Source organism: Cryphonectria parasitica (assembly GCF_011745365.1).
Source record: "Cryphonectria parasitica EP155 unplaced genomic scaffold M406scaffold_1, whole genome shotgun sequence".
Classification (NCBI taxonomy): Eukaryota; Fungi; Ascomycota; class Sordariomycetes; order Diaporthales; family Cryphonectriaceae; genus Cryphonectria; species Cryphonectria parasitica.
This window is the reverse complement of record NW_024468909.1, coordinates 5,507,935-5,530,683: the sequence shown is the minus strand read 5'-3', so window position 1 is coordinate 5,530,683 and position 22,749 is coordinate 5,507,935. Positions and strand designations below refer to the sequence as shown.

Below are 22,749 nucleotides of genomic sequence, written 5' to 3'. Positions count from 1 at the left end.
GCCGGCTCTCCATCCCATCAACTATTACTGCTTACCGTCAAGGCCGACAACCTGGCCCTCAATAATGGAGTCGGAGAGTCTCAGGGCGAGACCTCTGGGCATGCATGCAGGAACTGAGGGGTGACAAAATGCCGTGCTGAAGAGCAGGTGGATTTCTTGCAAGACAACTTCTAAGACAGTCGGTTCTGAATACGAAAGCCGTGCCCACTCCTTGAAGAGATGCACGAACTGGGCGCTTGACCTCCAGCCGCCGAAATTGTCAATCGGGGCTGAGAGACTTCATAATAGCTATCAATAAGTCTCCAAGCCTTTGATTCGATTCTCCCTCGGCCCCCTTCTGTTTTGTCCTGATTTCACTATAACAGTCAGATTGTTGGCCCAAGAATTTCTACGCAGATGAGTAGACTGAATTGCTACGATTACATTTATCACTTTGGTTCTCTTCCTTGATACACAACAACGCGCGGTATAGATCCATATATTACTATATGGAACGGAGTAAAGGTATGATATCTCCTGCGGCACGCGGTCTCTCATATCGAATTTCTAAGCTTTGCAATACCATGGTAGATTGAGAGGTTGCTTCCATAGGAATGAAGTCATGTGCGAGAGCCAGCGGTTTTCACTGTTCTGCATATCACAGGCCCGTACGTTGACGTGCCTGGCACTCAGTAGCTTCCCCTAGATAGCTTCTACCGGCTTTTATATATTATAGCTGGCTGATCTCTCTTCTCTTCTTTGTGTAAAGTCTCTCGAGCACTTTGTCTTTCTTCGAAAATTCGTCAATGTCATTTCTTACAACTTTACCTTATGAACCAGCGAAAAAGAAAAAAAAAAACAATGATTTGGGCCTCGAAAGGCACTTGCTGCAGTTAAGATTATTATACGACGTACGAAAATGGCTTTAAACATGTTCTCTCACAGCTTTGCATTCTTTTTTTGTTGCATTTAAACAAAAACCAAACATTAAAGTTGGAAATCATTTATATTGTCAAAACATTGATTTAAAAAATATCAATATGGAGAGAATGCTTCCCTAATCAGGGCAATTTTTATCTCTTGCATCGAAAACGATTTCCCCTGAGACACGAAATACTTACAGATTCACAATCTTGGGAAGTCATATTACTTGGTTCAACTATTCTTTTAAAAGTTTCTAAAAAAAATTTAAAAAATAAAATAAAAGAAGACTGAGGCTATGCCTTCACTATTCAATCGCCGACCACCTGGGCAGTGCGACGGAGAATTCATCAAGCTGTTCAAGACAACTACCAGCATACAGCCCGAGATCGAACAGTATTATATGGAAATGGGAGACACATGTGTCGATGTTGAAGGAGAATGTGCTGGACAATACCGCGTGGGATGATCTGAAGTATGGTGTTGTTATGTTCACACAAGCCAATGACGTTCGGGAAGAGCAATGGGCGAACTATCAAAAAAGAAAAGGTTTTTGTGTTGGGACTGTCAGCATTGGTTTTGTTTGATTCGGCTAGCGCTATCGCCATTTTCGGGGGGTCTCGACAGTTACTGTAGGGGGCGATACTGTATCACTGCTAAGCAAGTACTTTGTACCATGCACACCTGCTCTAAGTCTGGTTCTGGATAGCCGACATACTCGCAGTTTTTTCGCACTTGCTCTTTTCATTCTTCTCAGCTTGCTATCTCTTCTTGCTTAATATTTAAAGGCCTTTTGATCCAGTCAATCTCCGGTAATCCTCTCAGCCCTAGTCCATCAGCCCCAGCTCCCTCTTCCTGTGGTCCGGCATCGGCAGCTTCCTGTCCTTCTTCATCTCCTTCTCCCACGCCCTGGCCAGCTTGGCGCTGGCCCTGTCGGCCTCGATCTCGCGTCTCGACTTGGTCGGGTTGAACGTCTCGGCGGCCTCGCAGGCCAGCTCGCCGAGCTGGATGCCCGAGGTGATGAGCCAGGCGAACTCGGGAAAGATGGCGTCGAAGATGGCGCTGAGGACATCGCCGACCAGGTCGACGGTGCTGGAGCAGTCGAAGTTGCCCATCTCGCCGAGCTCGAAGCCGAACTCGGCCTCGAACCACATCTTGGCAGTCTCCTGGACGCCATCATAGAACTGGGTGTCGAAGAAGCTGTTGATATTACAGAAGGTGCCGTTCCCCTTATGCTGGCTGGGCACGGACAAGGGAACGTCCACCCGGCCGGCGATATCCCGCCTGGCGATGCTCTCCGTCGTGTAGTCCCAGGTCTGAAGATCGCAGTTGGATCCCGAGGCGCTTGCATTAGCACCGCGAGCTAGCATGTTCACAAAGAGATTAAGGAAATCGGACGAGTTATACTGCGTATCTGTTAGGTGCAGTGTAACATCGCCTTCCTGCGGCTCGCCCTTCTCCAGGAAGTCGGCCTTGCCCACGGTAACAGTGCCCGTCTCGCAGCTCGTCCAGGCACCCTCGGAGGTCGGGGTTGGGCACAGGCTCATAACAGCATTGGAAACGCTAGTGTAGAGCGTCTCCCCTGTCATGGAGGCGACGTTGACCTTGGAGGACCCGAGCTCCATGCTGGCCACGGGGGGCTCGTAGAGGACCGCCGAGGAGCCGGCGCCTAGGGCTGCGCGTCAGCAGTCGGCATCACAGGGACCAGATCGCTCTGGCCGGCAGCCACAAGGAGAGGAGGCCGGGGGGGGGGGGGGCGGCTTACAGAAGGAGGCCGGGTAGCCTGCATAGTCTTGTGTGGAGAAGGTCTCGCACTCGATCACCTTGGACGACAGGTCGGTGTAGGTGAACTGGTACTGCAGGGTGTTCTTGGTAGGCTTCGCCGTCGTCAGGGCCTGGGGAGGGAGAGTCGTCCAGGGACACAGGTCCTCCGCGCCGGAGCTGGTGGCGGTGACCGCCGAGACCATGACCCCGTTGGTGCACATGCAGCTGTCCTGGACGCCGTTGTCAGGGTCTGCGTACGGGTAGCAGGGTGGCTGGCTCGCGGTGGCCGCCGCCGACGTCAAGGAGGAGGAGGAGGAGGAGGAGGAGGACAGCGCACACGCCGCGTCCCGCTTGCTCGACCCTCCCACGCTGGCGGGCCAGGACCTGTCGACGGCCGGGCTGGTGTTGATCTCCTCCCAGACCCTCGCCCGCGCCTCAGGGCAGCCCTTGCTGCTGGTCCCGGCATAAGGGCTGTACTGGAGAATGGAGACGCCGTTGAGCCAGTCCGGCACCCCGGCGGGCGAGCGCTTCTCACCGCTGCCGTTGTCGGTGAAGGCGTCTTCGGCGCCGATGTATGGGCGGATCGTGACCGTGTTGCGCCGCACATACTTCTGCATGGCCAGCTGGAGCTGCTGGATCTGGTCCGTGTACATGAGCTTCTTCTGCTGTGCTGCCGATGAACTGATCACACACAGATGGTCAGGGCTGGGCAGGTGATCCAAGGACCCGGTGTGACGAGGTGACTTACCCTGCAGCCTTGGACAGGATGTAGATGTCGCCGCCGCCGTTGCTCGCCCCAAAAGGATCGCCATACTTGTCATCGGTTTGCAAGTCAGCCAGACTTACAAACGAGTCGGCCCCGGCCGGCGCAGGGGCCTTGAGGATGTCGGCCGCAATCTTCTTGAAGTCCGCAAGAGGCCTCGTCACGACATCATTGTCGCCAGAGCCGTAGCGGTAGTTGAAGGAGCTGCCTCCATTGATGTTGGTCGGCAGAGCCGACTCCCACCAGTGGCCGGCCCAGAAGCCCGAGTTGCCCTGTCCCGGCTCAGCAAAGACTCTTGGGAGGCTTGGGGGGGGGGTGAGGGGGAGGGAAGATTGGAACCATACCACGATGAGGACACCCGTGCAGCCATGCATACCAACCATCTTGAAGTTTGTCGGCTCCTTGGGCCATGGAGTCCAGACACCAGTTACGCCGATGGGTGTCTGCACATTCTTGCCGTCTATCTGGAGGGTGATGCTCCAGTTCTTGAGCTGGTCTTTGGATGGCACGATGCCGATGGCCTGGGTGCTGTCGCTCGACCTGATGGTCTCCATGAAGTCTTCCTGCCCGCCTGGGTTCGGCTCGGCGAGGGGCTGGGCTTCTGGCGCACGGCTCAGGAGCGTCGCGCGCGGCACGTGTGCCAGCTCTGCCCTCTTGTCGACCGCACTGCCGGTCCCAGCGGCAGAACCACTTGCTGCAGAGCCACTTGCTGCAGCACCACTTGCGGTCGAGTCGTCTGGGACGAGCGTTGTGGGGACAGAGGTGCCGATGATGACACCAGACGCCGTGATGCAGTCGGAGCATCCCGACGCCGTCGGGCCAGAAACCTCGCTGACACCTGTCTCAAGATATACATATAAGTCTCATCTCTCTGCCGCAAGCTCACGGAACGGGGCACTGCCATCTTACTGTCACTACCGGGGGGGCCCAGGGCGCAGAGGTTTGGAATATCGGCAGGTACTGTTCCATTCACGGTCGTGCTGGAGTTGGTAGCAGTGGACGCATCGTCCTGGGCAGAATCCGAAGTGTCCGCTACAGCCCCCGTGGTGACATTGTTTCTAGCCAGCAGCAGCGAGTATGGGATCTCAAAGCGCAGGGCCGAGGCCGAGACGCTCAGGAGACAGACGCCCCATAGACTGTTTCTGAAAAGCATGGTATCACGAGAGCGAGAGAGCCGGGTTCGAGACGCTGGCTGGCTGGCTAGCTGGCTGGCTGGTGGTGGCGGTGTCGGTGGCGATGCCGGCACGAGCAAGCAGTGGGCTCTAGAGTCGGAATGGAGGCTGGTGCGACAAGATGGGCCGGAACCAGTGAGGTGCTCCGGTAGGAGAGGAGAGGACAAGTCCTCAGAAGCTTTATACATGTCCCGTCTCAAAGATGCTCCGGCGCGAGGCTTAAAGGCCTCATCACCACACCGTGGCCCCGCGCCGGCCAGGACTGCAACACCCAGTGTATACTGGCCTGGCGGTCCAAAAACCTCTATAATTATCCCACCAAGGCCACCCCGCAGCAATACAGACGAGGCTCCCCGCGGAAGAGGGCCTGGGACAGGATCTCTCTGTGCTTAAAAATACCCCATGGCGGCCGCAACAAGTCTTCCTACCGTTCTTGTCCCTCAGACTCTGGCAACTGCTGACTACAAACGCATGCGCACATGTCCTTCGCTTCAAGTCGTCAGAAACAAGTAGGGAGTTCCCAGCTCCGCGTCCCCAACGCTGCTCCCAGCGGCCGACGTGGAATGTTATTAAAAGGGCTCAGCTTGCTTGAGCTGCGGCCCGGCCCACCACCCTGTCTGGAGCTGATCTCACCATCAACCTCTCTATTTAGAAGAAGATTCAGATTCCGCCCCCCAAGGAATATATGCATATCGGCAGAGATAGAGAGGAGGAAGGGAGAGTCCCTGGCCAACTAGCCTACTCCTCTGTAGGTAGTGAACTGGCCCCAGGGGATCGTGCCGGGACTGAAGTTGGGAGAGGGCGACCCTGCTAGAAAATGCAGCCTTGGTGCCCAAGCCAGACGGCCCAGATTGTGAATCTCGCAAAAGTACTTGATGGTATGTTTTCCCCGGTGCGAATACACAGGCTGGCCCTTTCTGCCCTCGGTCGTAGCCCAGCAGAGCATTTGCTCTTTCAGGAAGATGGGCCCCCGGAGAATTGTTCGTAATCTCGGGAAAGCTCTCACGTAATATCAAGCGACGAACGGCGGGTATCGAGATACTGCGCGGTATGTAGAGGCCATCACTAGTGAAAGATGACGCCCGAACAAGCCTTGAGCCCCGGGGTCGAAGGAAGCTGACATACATAATTACAGCTGCGTCTGTCTGTAGTGAACACACCACCGCCTCCCGAAACAAAAAGTTGCTACACCTCGACTCTGACCAGTGAGGAAGAAGGGGTTCTGAGGACCGTGCCGCGTGGCTCTTGTATAATTAGGGATCCTCCAGGTCTCATATTTTCATCTGAACAGCAAGGTGTTCTTGTGGCTAACGTGAGATGCACCCAGCGAGCCCTTGTTTCAAAGTGTTCAGCCAAGTACTATGTTTATGTTATACTGTGATTGTCGACATCTCAGCCCTAGCGGCAGATCGGCACATGACTTGCTTATTATGCGTGGGGGGGGGGGGGGGCTGAATTGATGTTCCTCTGCCCCAGAACATTGTGCCGCTATTAATTCCGCGCACGTCGCACTCTCCAAGCTGCACGCACGCGACCCTCTCTGCCCTTGCATTGGCCAAGCTGTGTGTGTGTGTGTGTGTGTGTGTCTGTGTGGCTCGTACGGAAACCTGGCCGGTACGTGACGGCCTCCAGCCTTGTTATTAGACATGTGACATTTGCGAGTCGACTTGGTCTGATTTGCCTCTAGGAAATTACTGTCACGCTGTGGCAGAGGCCCTAACCCGCCTGCGATAGCTTTTGCCGCGGAAGCGATGGACCAGGACGCCTCCAGGGCGGCTGCGTTTCAGGACTGCTGGACAGCCCTCGAGACGAAAGATGTCGACGCTTTCGGCGCCGAGATGGAGAGGTCGTCGGGCTGCCTGAGCACAGAGAACATGAGAGGCTTCCTGACGCAGACAATCAAGGAGGATTGGGTAGACGGCGCCCGATATCTCCTCGGGCACGGCGCCAAGACGGACATGATAGGCCCAGTCATGCTCGCCAGGCACTGCAGGTCTGTCGCCATGCTCGAGCTCCTGTCCGAGCACGGGACGGAGTTTAGCCATCCTACAGAAAATATCCTCCCGTAAGTAACACCTGACGTTTCGTTTGTGACTTGCTGCTGCTCCCCTCTTTTCCTGCTTCCCTCAAGACCTGACAGACAGAGCCAGGATGGTCCTCTTCCGCCGCGAGATCCTCGACTGGCTCCTGGACTATGGCCTCGACATCAACGGCCCCAGCAACAACATGTTGTATGGCGCCAACAACAGGGTCATACGCGACAAGACGGTCGAGGTGCTCAACAGGGCCGCGGCCGCCGGGGATATCGAGCTTTTCGACCACCTCGCCGCGCGCGGCGCAGACCCCGGACGAAGCAACGCCCTGCACAACGCCGCCGGCTCTTCACGCGGAGACGCCGCCGCCGCCGCCATGATCAACCACCTGGTCGACAGATACCACCTGGACGTCAACGCCGGAGACGACTGCCACGGCCTGAACGAGATGGTCACATGGCAAACCCCCCCTGGGACGAGCCCGCACTACACCACGCCCCTGGTATACGCCGCTCGGGCCTCCAACGTCGCGGCGGCCGAGGCCTTGCTGCACCGCGGGGCAAGGGTTGCCGAGGCCCTCAGCGCGGCTGTCGTCAAGAGGAACGCGCAGCTCGTGGGCCTTCTCCTCGACCACGGGGCGGACCCGTCGCGGGGCCTGGCGGCGGCTGTCGTGCAGGGTTTTGTCGAGGGCGCCCGGCTGTGCCTGGAGCACGGCGCTGATGTTGCCAGAGGCCGAGAAGAGGACAGGTTTGTTGCAGCACTCGGTGGTGCGTATGCGGGCATGAGCAGCGAGATGAGAGCTCTGCTGGATGACCACAAATCATCGAGCGGTTGAGTGGTTTTATGGTTGTATTTCTATTAGGTTAGATCCAAGGCATCCGAATCGCAGAGAGAGATCACGCACATTCTTCCTTTTCCTGTCTTGCAGGCCAGTGGCAGCAGCCTCAATAAATTGACCAGTTGTGTTGTGATTCAGGAGAAAATACTCGCTGTGGTAATTAAGCCAAACGACAAGCCTTTACTCATTTCTGCAGCTATCAATACTATTAGTTTGTTGTACAATTATTATAAGAAGGCCCCTCCTTGTTCAGGTCTTCCTTCAAACAGTAAAATTGCCTCCTTTGGTTTCCATTATTATCTGCTTCTCTGAGCAGGTTTGAAACAGACTATTGATCTTCCCATGCAAACGCTCTCAAATCTACATTAATTATGCTTGTCTAGCTCATTATACCAAAGGGAAACTGGAGCGCATTGAGGCCATGGCGTATCTGCTAGACGAGGCTAACGTACCCATCAATATGTTGCAATGGGAGTGGGATGACGAGTTTTTTTTCCAAGCAAATCGCCCCATGGGATTCGGGGCAGCCTTGCATGCTGCAGTAAATGAGAAGAGGAAGGACCATATAGTATTTCCTCTTGGAAAAGGGCGCCGATCCCCTTGTGAAGGACACAAAAGGGCGAGGTGTTATTGACTTGGCACGAGACAGCGGCTTTGAAGAAGGGCTGTACTTATTGAACCAAGGAAACTCAGACAGAGGCTTGTGTTTACGTTAAGTGTGTAGTAAAATATTGTATCTATAAGGTAGCACAGCTAGGCGAGACCTCAGAGTAGAGATTTAAATAAGAAGTTCAGAAGTGGCAAAACTAATCAAGAGAAATTTGTAGCATGGAGAAAGGCGGGGGGTGATGCCAGACTCTTCACTTTATAATGAACACTGTAGAATTACAAAACTCACGAAATGCCTTTGTCGACGGCGAGCATGTCGATTTCTGAATTCATTAAAGCAGTCATATTCAGCCCGTACGCAAAACCCACGCCTCGCCCTCTCTCCCTTTCCGGATCATTCTTTGAATACGAGTTTTGAAGGACATTCTTCACTTGATTTGCTCTTTTCTCTCCTTCTACCTCTTTATCTTTTCTCTGCCCTCCCTAGAACCGTCGTCATATCTTAAGCAAGAACTAAATCCACAGGCTCTCTTTGCAAACTCACCCATATAGCCTTATCGACACGGCCAAGGCCTCTCCTGCGAGCAATACCGCCTTCTCGCACCACCCACATAACATAGTACACCTCAGCACCTGGTGTCTCCTCATCAATGGTGGTTTTCCCCCAGAAGCTGAGCGAATGCATAGCATCCATGTCCCTCTTGTCCCAATCAGATATGAAGCCCCGTGCAACTTCCACCAATTCATACCGTTGACCGAGCAAACTACGAATGTCATCGTGCAGCTGATGTGTCTCAAGGTGGCTAATATCCGTGATGGAGCTGCCTGTGGAGAGGTTCTGTCTTTCTCCCTCGGCCACGTTGATCTCCATGACCTCTAGAGCCCCAGCCCAGAGACCACCCTCGGTTTGTAGAGATATGATCACCGTAGCTGCCGCATCATTTCGCCGCATCGCATTCCCTGAGCTCAGCCAAGCCCTGCGTGTCTTGCAGGTGATGAACTGGATATTCCGTTGCGATTCCCGGGGTGCGCCTCGGTCTGGTAAAGGAATAGGCCACCAGTACTCGTAAAAGGAGCTACTCTCGTCTTGAGTAAAATAGCACCTTGGAAGAGGGAGTGCCGTGGCGGTGCTGCTTGGCGCTGCCATAGCTTTAGGTGACTGTGAGCTATCTTGTGTTAATGGATGTCGCGACCATCCAGTGGGACAAACGAGGCCACCACTATCAGAGAAACATTGGTCTCTCCATTTGGACCAGACGTGGTGAATCGGCTTGTCTGGGCCTTGAACACTCGACCGGTAATTCCACTGCACAAGTGTGGTCACGTATTCGCCATCTCCCATCTGCTTCAACCCATTACGCCGCACGCGTACGAAGCGGCGGCCCCCAGAGCTGTTCCACTGACGGAGCTTTCCCCGAAAACTCGCCCAGCTCCAGGTGGGTAGGCAGATCGCAGCACCACCCGGGTTCTTGGCGACACGTCTTTCGACATACAGGTCTGGCTGCCAGAGAAGCGAGAGGTCAAAAAATACCTCAGGCAGACCAGAGACGAACCCACCCATAAAACTGTGGCTCAGGACCGAAGCGCAGCCGGCGAATGCGGAGAGGGCATCCTCTGGAAAGGTAAGGTGTCTCAGGTTGTAGTGATAAAGCATGACATCCTGAAAAGATCCGAGGACTGGGACCCTGTTGCCCATTGTGCTCTGCGCGATAGAAGTGTACGAGGTGAACTCCTCTGACTGCAGTTGGCTCTCGACGCGGTCCTCGTGCCACTTGGCGGCGCTGCAGTCCCACTCCACGCTGTTCTCGGTGAACACCAGCCTCCTTCGCGAGAGCATCTCCTCTTGATAAGTCCAGGCTCGTCCACCCCACATGTCGGCGCGTCTGTACGCCGGATCAGTCTGGTCCACCTGTGCCCTGGCCAGGCAGAGATCCACATCCCACCGCAGCCAGTCTTCCGCGGCGTGTCGAGGCTGCGTGTGCCCTTTGATCCCGCGCATTCCGGTCATTGCGCCCGCACCCTGAGCGGCGACGATGGTGAGAGTAGCGTCGGAGTAGATATCTGCCATGTTATTGATCTCGGCCTCCTTTTGGTCCCAGTCATCCTGCACGATACAAAGTGCATCCACCCAGATGTAGCGCTCGTCCAGGAGCTGAACGATCTTCATTGCGTCCAGCACCGTGGGGGATATGGCAGGTTTGATATCAGGATTGCCCTTCACAAATGCCCCTGGTCTTTGGTTTAGGGTGATGTTTTCCTTGAGCGATGTGTAGAATGGCTCCGTGCCCCAAACATAGCTCAATGCAACGTATGTCTCGCCGCCGCGTGGCCGCACAAGACATGCTTTGCGTACGTCGATCAGCCACGAAGCTTGGACTCTTCTCTCCTCCGTCGGACTCTGCCAAGGAAGCTTGTAACACACCATGCCGTGTTCTTCCTCGCATTTAAATTTCCAGTATGCAAAGATCTCAGGATCGATCCACGACTTGTCGATGGGCCGAATCGAGCATGGTCGGTCACGGTCTGCAGGGCGGCATATACCAAAGTCACAAGAAGTGAGATTCGGCCCGTAGAATCTAAATGAGTCCCTATAAATTTCACATTCCAGCAGAAGCTGCGTCGAGGCTGGCCATGTCGAAACGTCCTGTTCTCCTGCAAAAGCCCACTCGAGAAGCTCAACGTGCTTGCGACATGCGGAGTTGAGCGGTTCCTGAACACCTCCCAGCTCTATATCACCAGGGTCCATGGCTAGGAAGTATTTTCGAAGCCTCTCACAAACTGGACACTCTCGTTCCTTGTATGGATGTAACTTGTCAGTCTCTTCGATGACAAGTACCACCGGTTGTACACTATATCAGTGCGTCAACGACAAAATAAGCAGACCATACGTACACCAGACTCATTGCTAATACTTCTAAGGTCCGTTTTGGTTGCGTCTGAACAGACCTTGGTTACCTGCAGGTGCAGGTTTTGCGCTGTTTTCTCCATAATGTGGCGAGCTCTGAAATGGCAGACAAAAACTTGAAATTGATTCATGTGAGTTCAGTCGGTTGCTGAGTGGCGTCAAGTGACTATGTGCTTTGTAAAACTACTGCAGGACCATGTTTGAGGAGCTCATCCCAGCCCCTCTCTTTTGCGCACAGGTGCTGAGCAATATTTAGCTTGGCAAACTCACTATTGGGAGTGGCAAGATCGAGTTGCAGATTTCGTTAAGGATCTAAATCCTTTGTATTTGGGAGTGTAGATATTTGCGTCTTTCGAATTGGCTTCTTTATATTCCTTTACCTAGGAACCTTGCGTAATGTCTCCCCCTTATTATTTTCTTCTTCTTCTTCTTCTTCTTTTTCTTCCATTTTCCTTCGAAGAGCGCGAATGGATCAATTTGACCTACAAGAAAGTAAATTATGCATAAGCTTCTTCGAGGATAAGGGAGGTACAGAAATAGAAATTTTTTTTTTTCTTCGGAAGGGGGGCAGAACTTCGCAATCGAACGTTCTGCAACTGTCTGTTGGAATCAAGTGCCATCTACCAAAATTAATTTTAACACTGACCAGATGCCACAATTTCATTTGAGGCTGTTGACGTCGTTGAATCGTACCAGTATGTAGTGACATTCTGTGTGCCTGCCCGCGACCAGTATCCCCCCAACTGGAAGCGGACTAGCGTTAAATCACTTTGGCAATTCCCCACACCAAAAAATTTGGGAAGCTTCATCAACCTGGACTGCGCGACTCCAACCAACATCTTCACCAACCGCAACAATCCCCCCCGACACCACACCACCAGCCAAGATGGCGGACGAGAAGCATATCATCGTGCCACAGGCTTCAACGCCAGCTGCTGACACAAGCGATTGGCCACTGCTGCTGAAGAACTATGACAAACGCAAGTACCCAAATTCTGTGTCGATGCAGCGTCAAATGGCCCTCACCTTTTTACTGACGGGAGACCTATTACAGTGCTCGTGAGAACAGGTCATTTCACACCAATCCCCCATGGCTGCAAACCTCACATGCGAGACATCAAGAGTTATGTCTCTTCTGGAGTCATTAACCTCGACAAGCCCTCGAACCCCTCCTCCCACGAAGTTGTCGCCTGGGTGAAGCGCATGCTCCGTGTCGAGAAGACTGGCCACAGCGGTACCCTCGATCCCAAAGTCACGGGCTGTCTGATTGTCTGCATTGACCGCGCTACCCGCCTCGTCAAGTCTCAACAAGGTGCCGGAAAGGAGTACGTGGCCGTCGTGCGGTTCCACGACAAGGTCCCTGGCGGTGAGGCAGAGTTTGCCCGTGTCCTCGAGCAGCTCACCGGTTCACTCTTCCAGCGGCCCCCCCTGATCTCTGCCGTCAAGCGACAGCTGCGTATTCGTACCATCTACGAGTCCAAGCTTATCGAGTTCGACAATGACCGCCACCTCGGTGTCTTCTGGGTCAGCTGCGAGGCCGGCACCTACATTCGGACACTCTGCGTGCACATGGGACTTCTTCTTGGTGTGGGTGCGCACATGCAGGAGCTGCGGCGTGTGCGCTCTGGTGCCATGGACGAGACCAAGGATTTGGTCACGTTGCATGATGTTCTGGATGCCCAGTGGCAATATGGTGAGTCCCACTTTTGCTGTGGTCCGAGCGGCATTGAATTTATTGACTAATTGGGCCCGGTTCCGCAGACAACAACCGTGACGAGACCTACCTTCGACAGGTGATCCAGCCTCTCGAGACCCTCCTCGTTGGCTACAAGCGGCTCGTCGTCAAGGACAGCGCGGTGAACGCCATTACCTATGGTGCGAAGCTGATGTTGCCGGGCCTGCTGCGATACGAGTCCAACATTGAACAGCACGAGGAGTGCGTCCTGATCACCACCAAGGGCGAGGCCATCGCCATCGGTATTGCCATGATGTCCGCTGTCGAGATGACCACTTGCGACCACGGCGTCGTCGCCAAGGTTAAGCGGTGTATCATGGAGCGCGATCTGTACCCTCGACGCTGGGGTCTTGGCCCAACTGCCGCAGAGAAGAAGAAGCTGAAGGCCGATGGTAAGCTTGACAAGTACGGCAGGCCCAACGAGGCCACACCCGCAAAGTGGACCGAGTCGTACACAGACTACAGCGCCGCCGAAGCCCAGGGCACACCTGCGAAGCCCACCGAGGCTGCGTCCTCAGATCTCCCCAAGGCCGTCGCGCCGCCTGTCGTTGTAGCCAACCCCGAGACGCCCAGCAAGGATGGCGAGGCCAAGAAGCGGAAGAAGCACGAAGGCGAGACTCCCGAGGAGAAGGCAGAGCGCAAGCGGAGGAAGGCGGAGAAGAAGGCCAAGAAGGCTTCCAAGGGCGAGGATGACAGTGACTAGATTATATTGTCTGCTTGGACGGCGTTGGGGGCAATCACCAAAAAAAGGCGTTCAGGGCGGGAGGATCCAGTTGCTTGCCACGGGGTTTTTGGGTATTCCATAGTCGGTAATACTCCAAGAACGATTCTTCTCAAAGGATACTATCCCACGGGAGGACATGGACTGTTGTGCTGCGTTGTGTTCGAGGCAATGATAATAAAAGGTCAAAAGACAAGAAAATGTGCTAACTAAGTACCGAAGATCTCTGGTATATGCTGAGTTGATGTATCTGGGGCTGATCAAGTAGGTATGCCTCAAGGAGATTTTCAGCTCACCAAAAAGTGACTAATGATGAATGCTGCACTCATCGGACAGGAGATCACTTGAGACCTATTCCTAGGCCTCTTATTGATCTTCAGAAGTCATTTCAGGTGAAGAAATTGGCTTGATAGTCCACTTGTAGCTGTAGCGTGTTGTTTCCGCTTCTGAACTGCTCATAAATAATTCAAGCATGTCATGAAACAAGTGGTTGACATATAATGGAAGATATTTTGCTTGCTGTCAAGTTTGAGCCTCGATGGTCTAGTGGTATGATTCCTGCTTTGGGTTGATAACTGATTGCAGGAGGTCTCCGGTTCAATCCCGGATCGAGGCCATTTTTTGCGCATATATACATTACCAATCTTGCTTATTAGTATATATTTTTACTCTTTGCCATTTATATATTTTGGTTGGCTATATTCTAGATTTAAGTGTTGAGAAATACAAAAGGCGAGGCATTTTGATTGCTACCTAAGTATTGCAGTATGGACCAAGGCTAGCTCAAGATACTCTTCAAGTTCATGTGGTTTCTTGCTAATCTATTCTCTTAGAACATATACTATACTCAGAGAATGTCGAAAGTACTTATAACAATTATATTTATGAGACCATGCTTAGCACTCGAGTAATAGTAGATTGGGCTTGTGACAAAGGGCTTGTCTGAGCTTTATGAGAGTCTGATGGTTGCTGGACTATTTCAAATCCAGCTGACACATCAGCCCTTTCAAGCATGAGACAGATGAAGTAAAACATATTACTGAAGAGAATTCAAATGAGGTCAACTATCTCCAAACATACTTAAGTACTTATATAATAAGTATCAAAACTCGCTCAGCTGAAACCACACTACTTATAGTTAAAGAGGACATGACTGTGACACTGGCATGGAGCTCAAAGCAAGATGAATGATGTCATGACATCTGTCTATCAAGTTCCTGTGCTTTGAAATTGTGTGAGGACACTTTTGTAATACATCAACAGCGGAAATTATGGTGAAGAAGCATCTTACCACATATCATTGACCCCTGTCTGACAGGTGTGGTGACTGGGAAGCTGATGAAGTCGAGCGAGGCAAATTCCTCCTGGACATCTAAGCCTTGCATATGACTCATGATACAGTTGAATATTAGTTTCCTGCTCAGCTGTAACGAGACTTACCTACATATATCATACATACATGAACGGGCACCCATAAGGCTTCCAAGACAAACAGGTCAACATGTGGACTGACACAACAAGAATGATGAGGAAGACATTAATAAGCAAGGAATCCTCAAGCCTCAGACATGATTGTGCCTGTCAGTCTGGAATAGATTGCAGTGATTGACAGCTGGGGACATCGAGTCGTTTTCTGGCCTAGCCACAGGCTCTCAGAGGTTCAGCCCCCACCCAACTTTTAGTCAAAGACTTTTATATCAAGATTCATTTGACTCAAGTACCATTACTTTCATTGGCTTGAATACAACAACTAGCACGAAACATCCTAGATGCATTGCAGGCTTTAAGTAGCCACGAGTGGGCGGCTCTTTTGTGTTGTCTAGACCCCCGAGACTCATGGCTCTCTTGCTTATGTTGGTCAGTTGACAATACACACACATCTTATGAAAACCAAGTATGCCCAGTATGGCAGAAACAATATGTGAAAGTGTTGTAATCTCCGGACTCCTTGCAAATAGGCTGATTCGCAGCTCAACATACGGAGAATTTCTCATGGCAAGATCCTACCTTGATTTGGCAAGTCTTTTGGTCTTTCTTCAATGACAGATCCAATACTAGTCCCGGTATGAAATTTGGAAACAAGGAAAGGCATGCTCAAGTACTCAAGACGCTGTCCGTTGTGAGCAAATTTATGGAAAAGTACTGAAAGTATTTAATTGCCCAACTAGGCTTCCTCACCACTTGAGTGATTGTAATTATAGTGCGCCTTTTCTCCTTTCTTTCCATTTTTTCTCACAGTGGCTGAAATCAAGCAAATGTGAGCGGTACTTCTATTTCTATTGAACAAAAATAAATCCAAGAAGAAAAAGATGCGTGTAGAAGATTTCTATGTCTTCCATATGAGCAAAAAAGGCCTCGATCCGGGATTGAACCGGAGACCTCCTGCAATCAGTTATCAACCCAAAGCAGGAATCATACCACTAGACCATCGAGGCATGAATTTCGGCAAACGATAAGACTACTTATCCTTACGGTCATTCTACGCTCCAACTGAGAAACGCAGCATCAGCTTCAAATTTATCATCTGGGATTGTTTGGTTTCATGTCACGGTATCCGGGCCAATAATTCATATTCTCCTAAATCAAATTAACTGCTTCCGAATGTCGTTGTCGGATGCATCCTCGCTACATCACAAGAGGGTGGCCCTCAAACAGAACAGGCTACAGGGAGCGACAACATTGGTTCGGGGTTTTATCAGAATGCTTGATATGTTTCTGTATCATTATTAAGTAATATGAGGCGTGTATGTACACCCTGTGATCTGTCCTAGCCACCACCTCAGCACAGAGAAACCCTTACGAAAGGGCCAGAGCAGGGCCATGAAAAGACGCCAAACTCCCTGCTCAACTCAGACCCCGACACGGTATCATCACGAACGTAAACGAGAGAACGAAGAAAACAAAGTCTTTCTCTTTCCCCTCTCCCCGGGATCATGTGTGGTTCCGGCCCCCACTCAGATCATCCCTCAGCCCGCCGCTCATGGCATGCGTAGGTGGCGGCGGCGGCGGCGGGAACATCTTTTCAGGGCTATACCGTCCGTACCCCGGGTGCTGCAGCACCGGCGCGCGGTTTTCCCTCGCCATCCTGTTCCTGAAGCTGTCGTTGTTACCACCGCCTGCGCTGCTGCCCCCAGCGCTGCTGCTGCTGACCTCGTGCAGCTCGTACGACTCGACGTTGTCGATGTCGGTGGTGTTGTTGTTGTTGTTGTTGTTGTTGTTGTTGTTCTCCGCAGGGCCTGTGCCGTTGCTCGGGACGCTCTGGTCCGACACCTTGGACCGCAGGCTGGGCTCGTCGCCGCCGAGTGCAAGCCCTATGCGAGTGGGCGGGGTCGACGTGCCGACGGCCTCCTCATGCTGGTCCTGCATGGCCTTCTCCTGCGCGGCGGTGGGGAAGGGCTCGCCAAAGGAGGCGGGCGGTTGGTGGTGGTCGTGGTGGTAACTATCGTCGTGAAAAGCCTGCGGCCACTGTTGGGCCATGACGGCCGACGACTCGGCACCGTTGACGGGGCTGGTGTGGTGCGACGAGTAGGGCGAGAAGTAGCGCGCGTAGGCGGGCTCAGAGGCCGTGGCCGACAGGGGCGAGTCGTCCCACCCGCGGAGCGGTTTCTGCGACAGCGGCGTCTCGTTCATGTCAGGGCCCCGGTGTACAATCCCGCCGGCGAAGGGGTGTGGCCAACCTGACTCCTTGTGCTGCATCTCGAGCTTGCGCAGGAACGCGCGGCGGCGGCGGCGGCCGTTGCAAACGATGCAGAAGCCGGTGATGGCGAGCACGACGCAAACGCCACCTATGGCGATGCCGACCTTGGCGCCGAGTGAGATGGGCCCCGATTCGTTAATGTTCGTCCAGGTGCTGGTCGGGGTCGGCGTGGTCTCGTTCATACGCGTCGTCGAGAAGATACTTCCCTGGACGGAGATGGTCGAGCCCGGCGCGGGCTTCTGGTCGCAGCCCACCTGGAGCATCACCACCATGTTGGCAAGATATTGTTGCTGGCTCGTCCGCAGGCATTCCACGCACCCATCCGAGAAGGTGCTGTCACCCCACTGGGTGCAGTAGTCGTATGCACCGATGCTGGAGCTGGTGCTGAAGTTGCCATACTGAATGGCAGTCTGAAGGTCTCCGCAGGCGAGTCTGGGTGGTACACGTCAGCTCGGCTGGGTTTTCTTGATTGAGATTCCTTCTCATTGTCTTGAAGAAAGGGGGTGTGGGATTGTATGTCACTCACGATGTGATGCAAGGACTATCGCCAACGTCGACATTCCCTGGCTCACCCCATAGACACTCAGATACTGTATATCTGGAATTGTACAGCAGCCATTGCTGATCTGTTGAGTTTGGATCGGTTGTGTAGTAGTTGCTGGTCAGTTCACAGTTCATGCAGTTCTCGAGCACGACACCCGTTGAGCTGCTGAAGTCGCTGTTGGAGCACACGATATCGGCCGGTGTCGTCGCGGTCAGGACATTGCCACACTGCTGGTCACACGTGGACCCTGAGGTAACAAGAATGGCAGCTGCGGGGCCTGTAAGGACAGCGCCCACAGCCAGCAGCCTCGCTGTCCAGGGCTTCATTTTCTGCTCGAGTGACTGAACCCTATGCTGAGCAACAAGGCTGTCAGGCAAGGACGACGGCAAGATCAAAACCAAGATCCAAAATGTGCGGGGTCGAGAAGGTAGCGTGTCGGACAGCGCAGGCGTTAGTTTTCGCTGTGTGTAGTCACTGCTGTGCGACCGAACCCATGACGCTCTTTCGAGGTTGTTTCTGCTGGGCCGACATGTGGGCCGCAGCGGCCGACCCGATGGATGATATATGAGCCTCTCTGTCTGCCCCTTGAGACGGAGGAAAAAGAAAATGTGATGTTTGTGATGTGAAAAGGAGAATACTTTAGCGCCCAGTCATGCAGTTGCAGCACACGTATCAACCTCTGACCCAAAGAGCCGGAACGTTGAAGCTCTTTTGTAGGGTGTGATCAGAGACACAGTCGAACGGGGAGGGGTGAAAGGCGGAGATGGAGAACAAATGTGGTAGAGTCTGCTTGCAGAACTTGCTGTGATACAAGGTCTCCCAGCCTAGAAGTACCGCAAGGTTGTGGAAGGTGGGCAGACCACCATAGTAAAAGAATTATTCGCCTGTTCAAGATGCGAGAACCATGGGCCTCCCAATGCAACCCAAGCCCACGAATGAAGAGTCAGCCTTTGCCGTTCATGACCTCCGAAGTGGCCACCCAACATCTCCGAAAAAGACCCCTTCCCTCTCGAGCATGGCTAGTGTTCTGGGACCATGAGGGTGGCACACTGGATTGACCAGTCAGAGGAGGGGGCGTCTTCGATATCACCTGCAGTGATGAGCATTGCACGCAGCGGCCCCTGCAAGTCTTCACACCTTGAAGATGAACACTGTCCAGTGATTGGCCGTTTCCCAGCCCCTCGCCCTGTCCCGCAAGCGCCCGCAGTAACCTTGCCGTCCCTGAAGAGGACAAGCTCGACGGACGTTCCCACATTTCCTGCATATCCCGCCCCCAATGGGCGCCCACCCATGTTGGCTCATCACACATCCCATCTCGCCCATGCACCCATGCACCTTGACAGTACAGTACGATGTTAGCCTTTTTGCAATCACCCACATGCTGCAGATGTCGTGACTCTAGTTGTTGGAAGGGGCGGTATCGTCCGGATATGGCTCGATTTTCCATCAAGGCGTCTTGGAAATCGTTTTGTCGAGCATGAGGTACCGAGCGGCCGAGATGAGATTCCCTTTTCACGCGGCGCTTATGATGCAGAGTATCCATCCAAGTGTGTGGTCCGGCGTGCCGAGCGATTCGGGTGTACTGCAGGATTTGAAAGAGCCTGTCCACCGTGCCTTAGACTGAATAACGGGAGAGTTGCTTGCCTGTCTTTTTTTTTTGTCTTCTTTCCATCCAGAGTCTAGCTCCTCTACCAAGAAATCGATGGCTGTTGCTGACACACAAGGTCGCCCAAATTCTTACAATGGCTATGAACGCGCATTCGGCTGGCGCAGGATTGGAGGCAAGATTTCGGACATGAGCTGTAGATTCGCCGATTCGCTTTGCAGAGGTTCAGACCAGGTCAGATTGGCCTCATTTTGAAGCTGATACTCTTCATGGCATCTCTTCACTCGAGTTCGCCACAAGGTCCTCCACCCCCCACCCAAAAACAAAAGTCCCCAAGAAGGCCAAGCCTGTTGCGATAACGAGAGCGGACCTGAAGTCCATTACAGGCCTTACGAACGCTCTAAAAGCTGTCTGCGGACTAATGTTCGATAGTCAAAGCCGTGAATATCTCGCGAAACGCCAGACCAGGTTCAGAGCATCTCGTCCCCTGGTGGTCGAGAAGACCGCAGGGAGCAACACTGGTGCGCCGCTCGAGTGACAGGTGGTTTTCTGTGCTCCTTGGACATCAGATCTTTCCCAGAAAGGCCCATTAAAGGCCAATTGTTCCAGTCGGTCTGGTCGTCGTAGACTGCTGCTCCTGCGTCCCGCCCGTTGGACCAAGCTCCTTCGTACCTCTCAACCTACTGAGACGTGAAAAGGACCACGTGCCGATTGTCCGTCAAGGGTACTACAACTTACCGTTGGTCTCAAGTGTGAGCTGCTTGTCTGCGCATCGACGTAGTAAGCGCGCTAGATTCTGCTTTCGGAGGCCTGGCTTCGTTGCTTGACACCAGCGTCACATCAACGTCCTTGACATCTTTTGCCCAAACAGACTCTCATGAGGAAATCTCCACGTCCTCATCGTCTTCCAGCTCGAGCTCATCCTCGGGCAATATACCATTGACAGGAGCCGCTGGCACAGGCTCGCCGGCAGGCGGCTCGATATTGTCCTGGGGACGAAGAACAAGCTTGCCGAGGGGCGGGTTGTCTGTATCCACAACCAGGAGATTCTTCTCACAGCGGCCCAGGAGGCCATAGACGCTGACCTCTCCGTGCCTGATTCCAAGCACCGTTGATGTCCCTGCGTAAACAGTCTCGCCCTCGATGCCGCACCGATTACTCAACACCCTAGAGGACTGTGTGTCAACGACCGCATGGAAAACAGCCTCACAATGTCGTGTTCTCCCCTACGAACATATGCCAAGGTCCAGTATGATGACAAGAAGGGCGGGGGAGCACATCTGGAAGGACTTACACGATGATCTCATCCTCAGTTTCGGCGCGAATGATTGGTTCCATGCGTTGCACCCAGTATGTCAAGGTCTCCCTTCCAATGCGAGCGTCAGCCATACAGTCAATCATTGCCACGAGGGTTGCGCCCCGCCTAGGCCTGGAGGGATACAAACATGTCAGGCTCATCGGGTCTGCTGGTAAACGTTGCAGCCTCCTCGCGCGTAAGCCACGCCATAGATATGATAACCAGGTTGGCCCTGACCTCCAAGACGTGAAAGGCGAACTCAAATGCGTGCCAGGGGGCCTCGAACTTGTACGGGTTGATATCCATGCAGATGCCCATGGCCGTCTGGCCCAGCCCGGGTATGAACTCCCTGCCGAAGTCGCGCCCCTCGAGCGCCCAGGTCTCGTCGATCATGTACAGGAAGTGTTTCCTGTAGTTGACGATGGTCTCGCCCTCGTTATTGATGACGATGGCGGAGTTGTAGTACTCGGGCGAGGTGGGCCACTTGTGCGAGACGTCCACCTGTTCGGGGTACCCAACCACGACGTGGCAGTTGTGCTTCAGGGCCATCGTGCGCGCCCATAACGAGCTCACCCCGTTCCCCTCGTACTCGAGAAATGGCATGACATGTTGGAGCGACTTGAAGTTGTAGCCTGGCCTATTTGTGAGCTGATGCTGGCCTCAGGGTCCAAGCCCGTACGGGTGTGTAGTCACTGCGCGCTCGCTCACCTGAGAAGGCCATCTCTGGTAGGACCAAGAGATCTAGGCTGTCCAAGTCATCCTGGCTGGCTCGAGAGAGTGCTGAATCTGCACGGTTGAGATTGTTGTCCACGTCCCCGACGTGGGGCGCGAACTGCAGGCAGCCGATCCTCATCTTGACCGACGCGTTGCAGCCGAGGAGGAAATAACAATTCTGACCTTCCAGTCCTCAGATTCTGGGGAGCCGAGCTCTATGTAATGAGATCAAGATTACTCTCAGGAGAACGGGCTGGTGTTCTCAGCGACCAGCGTCAAACAGAATCACCAAACGGTGGCTTGACCTCCTGAAGGTGGCCCGTACGAGTGCAGTGCAACCAACGATCGGAAGCTGGTCTCGAGACCCTCTGAGTGGTTTGTGAATTTTGACCTCACAAAGACCGGATATTGCGCCCTCCTGGAATGTTCAGACGTGCATCTTGAAGTTACCGAGAGGTGCGCTAGAGGAGGGGTTGGGTGTCGATGCTAGAGGAGGGGCTGGAGGCCTTTGATGGGAGCTCCTTGGGCGCAGCGGGCAGGACAGGGGGATCTATCACCCCACCACTGCCCACGTACCATCTGCACAGTGGTCTAGTACATAGCACTAGCAGCACGGCATAGTACGATGCTTGGATGCACGCAGTGGTACTCGACGGCAGCCCCGGGCTGGTACCCACTGGGTCCCGCTAAGCGTCCTGCCGGCAGTGGGAGAAATCCTTCTGATCTCGAAATGCAGGTCTGGCAGGGTCCACAGTGCCCTCTAACGTGCCCCAGCCTTCAGCTGTGAGTTGAGTGAGAGACGTCTTCGTATTTCCTGACCAACCATCTACCCTCACTACGCGCCCAAGCTGGCTAGCAAACGAGAACTCGTAAGCTATGGCACTGGGCTGATGCCAAGACTAGCTGGATTCTCCGAAGGTTTGCTTCTGTTTCTTCTTTCCTTTTCTTTCAGCCCTTGATTGTTTTCTGAGCGGTCTCTAGTCCTTGACAGTGCGGGTACTGTGCAGCCTTAGAACATGCATCTCGAGATCTGGGGAAGATATCACTCGTCTCTCCACAACTCTTGCTTGGACAATCCTCCTTAACAATCGAGTACATTCAACGTCACAATCCAAGGAACACTCTAAGAACACTTGAATGGGTTGAAGAGGTCCCATGGTCCGAAAAGAAGACGAAAGTCAGTATTTTGCTTCAAGCATCCTTCCGGCCCAGGCCCGGCTCCAATCGCCATGAGAGGAGAACCAGAACCACATCTGGTATGCTGAGGAGCTCGTGTACCAACCCGCTCTTTCCTTGGCTGGCGACCCGGAAGCATTCGAGATGGTCCTAACCTTGGAATACAAAATACTGTGGAGGTCATTGTCAATCGCAAGTGACAGCTAAATGGAGAACGAGATCTAGGATCTGAAGTACAGATGCTGCGGCCTCTGTTCTTGCTCACAGGTCCATCC

General features: G+C 53.4%; 6 protein-coding genes and 2 non-coding genes across 8 annotated transcripts; 3 read left to right on the top strand and 5 right to left on the bottom strand.

Moving 5' to 3' along the window:
• Window positions 1-1,727: 1,727 nt before the first annotated feature.
• M406DRAFT_67232 (uncharacterized protein) lies at window positions 1,728-4,580 on the bottom strand (the record flags this gene model as incomplete). Its single annotated transcript, XM_040925052.1, has 5 exons — window positions 1,728-2,575; window positions 2,666-3,345; window positions 3,413-3,477; window positions 3,511-4,265; window positions 4,337-4,580. 5 exons carry the CDS (start codon window positions 4,578-4,580, stop codon window positions 1,728-1,730), a joined length of 2,592 nt encoding a protein of 863 aa, XP_040781832.1.
• A 1,770-nt stretch (window positions 4,581-6,350) lies between these two features.
• Window positions 6,351-7,467, top strand: M406DRAFT_67231 (uncharacterized protein; the record flags this gene model as incomplete). Its single annotated transcript, XM_040925051.1, has 2 exons — window positions 6,351-6,664; window positions 6,744-7,467. The coding sequence occupies 2 exons, from the start codon at window positions 6,351-6,353 to the stop codon at window positions 7,465-7,467; spliced, it is 1,038 nt and encodes a 345-aa protein (XP_040781831.1).
• Window positions 7,468-8,587: 1,120 nt separating this feature from the next.
• On the bottom strand, window positions 8,588-10,585 carry M406DRAFT_236883 (HET-domain-containing protein; the record flags this gene model as incomplete). The annotated part of the gene is made up of 2 exons (XM_040916045.1): window positions 8,588-8,863; window positions 8,939-10,585. Coding segments are annotated over 2 exons (1,923 nt in total), but the record flags the coding sequence as incomplete, so codon positions are not given.
• A 1,285-nt stretch (window positions 10,586-11,870) lies between these two features.
• Window positions 11,871-13,422, top strand: M406DRAFT_336441 (putative rRNA pseudouridine synthase; the record flags this gene model as incomplete). The annotated part of the gene is made up of 3 exons (XM_040921150.1): window positions 11,871-11,964; window positions 12,039-12,677; window positions 12,746-13,422. 3 exons carry the CDS (start codon window positions 11,871-11,873, stop codon window positions 13,420-13,422), a joined length of 1,410 nt encoding a protein of 469 aa, XP_040781829.1.
• A 550-nt stretch (window positions 13,423-13,972) lies between these two features.
• Window positions 13,973-14,056, top strand: M406DRAFT_t23. The gene has a single exon. It is a non-coding gene; the product is annotated as a tRNA-Pro (tRNA).
• Window positions 14,057-15,791: 1,735 nt separating this feature from the next.
• Window positions 15,792-15,875, bottom strand: M406DRAFT_t15. Its single transcript has one exon. It is a non-coding gene; the product is annotated as a tRNA-Pro (tRNA).
• Window positions 15,876-16,889: 1,014 nt separating this feature from the next.
• On the bottom strand, window positions 16,890-17,824 carry M406DRAFT_354608 (uncharacterized protein; the record flags this gene model as incomplete). Its single annotated transcript, XM_040922961.1, has 2 exons — window positions 17,664-17,824; window positions 16,890-17,569 (listed from the first exon to the last, which is right to left on the bottom strand). Coding segments are annotated over exons 1-2 (831 nt in total), but the record flags the coding sequence as incomplete, so codon positions are not given.
• A 622-nt stretch (window positions 17,825-18,446) lies between these two features.
• On the bottom strand, window positions 18,447-21,719 carry M406DRAFT_354607 (uncharacterized protein). Its single transcript, XM_040922960.1, has 4 exons — window positions 21,293-21,719; window positions 20,733-21,216; window positions 20,582-20,653; window positions 18,447-20,454 (listed from the first exon to the last, which is right to left on the bottom strand). Exons 1-4 carry the CDS (start codon window positions 21,435-21,437, stop codon window positions 20,163-20,165), a joined length of 993 nt encoding a protein of 330 aa, XP_040781827.1. The 5' UTR covers window positions 21,438-21,719; the 3' UTR covers window positions 18,447-20,162.
• Window positions 21,720-22,749: the final 1,030 nt, after the last annotated feature.

Bases quoted from the DNA above. Each gene is read 5' to 3' on its own strand.
- M406DRAFT_354607 (XM_040922960.1), bottom strand. From the start codon at position 21,437: ATGAGGATCGGCTGCCTGCAGTTCGCGCCCCACGTCGGGGACGTGGAC. The intron at 21,217-21,292 runs GTGAGCGAGCGC...CAAATAGGCCAG, and splicing joins ACCAGAGATGGCCTTCTCAG to GCTACAACTTCAAGTCGCTC. The intron at 20,455-20,581 runs GTAAGTCCTTCC...ACAGTCCTCTAG, and splicing joins ACTGAGGATGAGATCATCGT to GGTGTTGAGTAATCGGTGCG.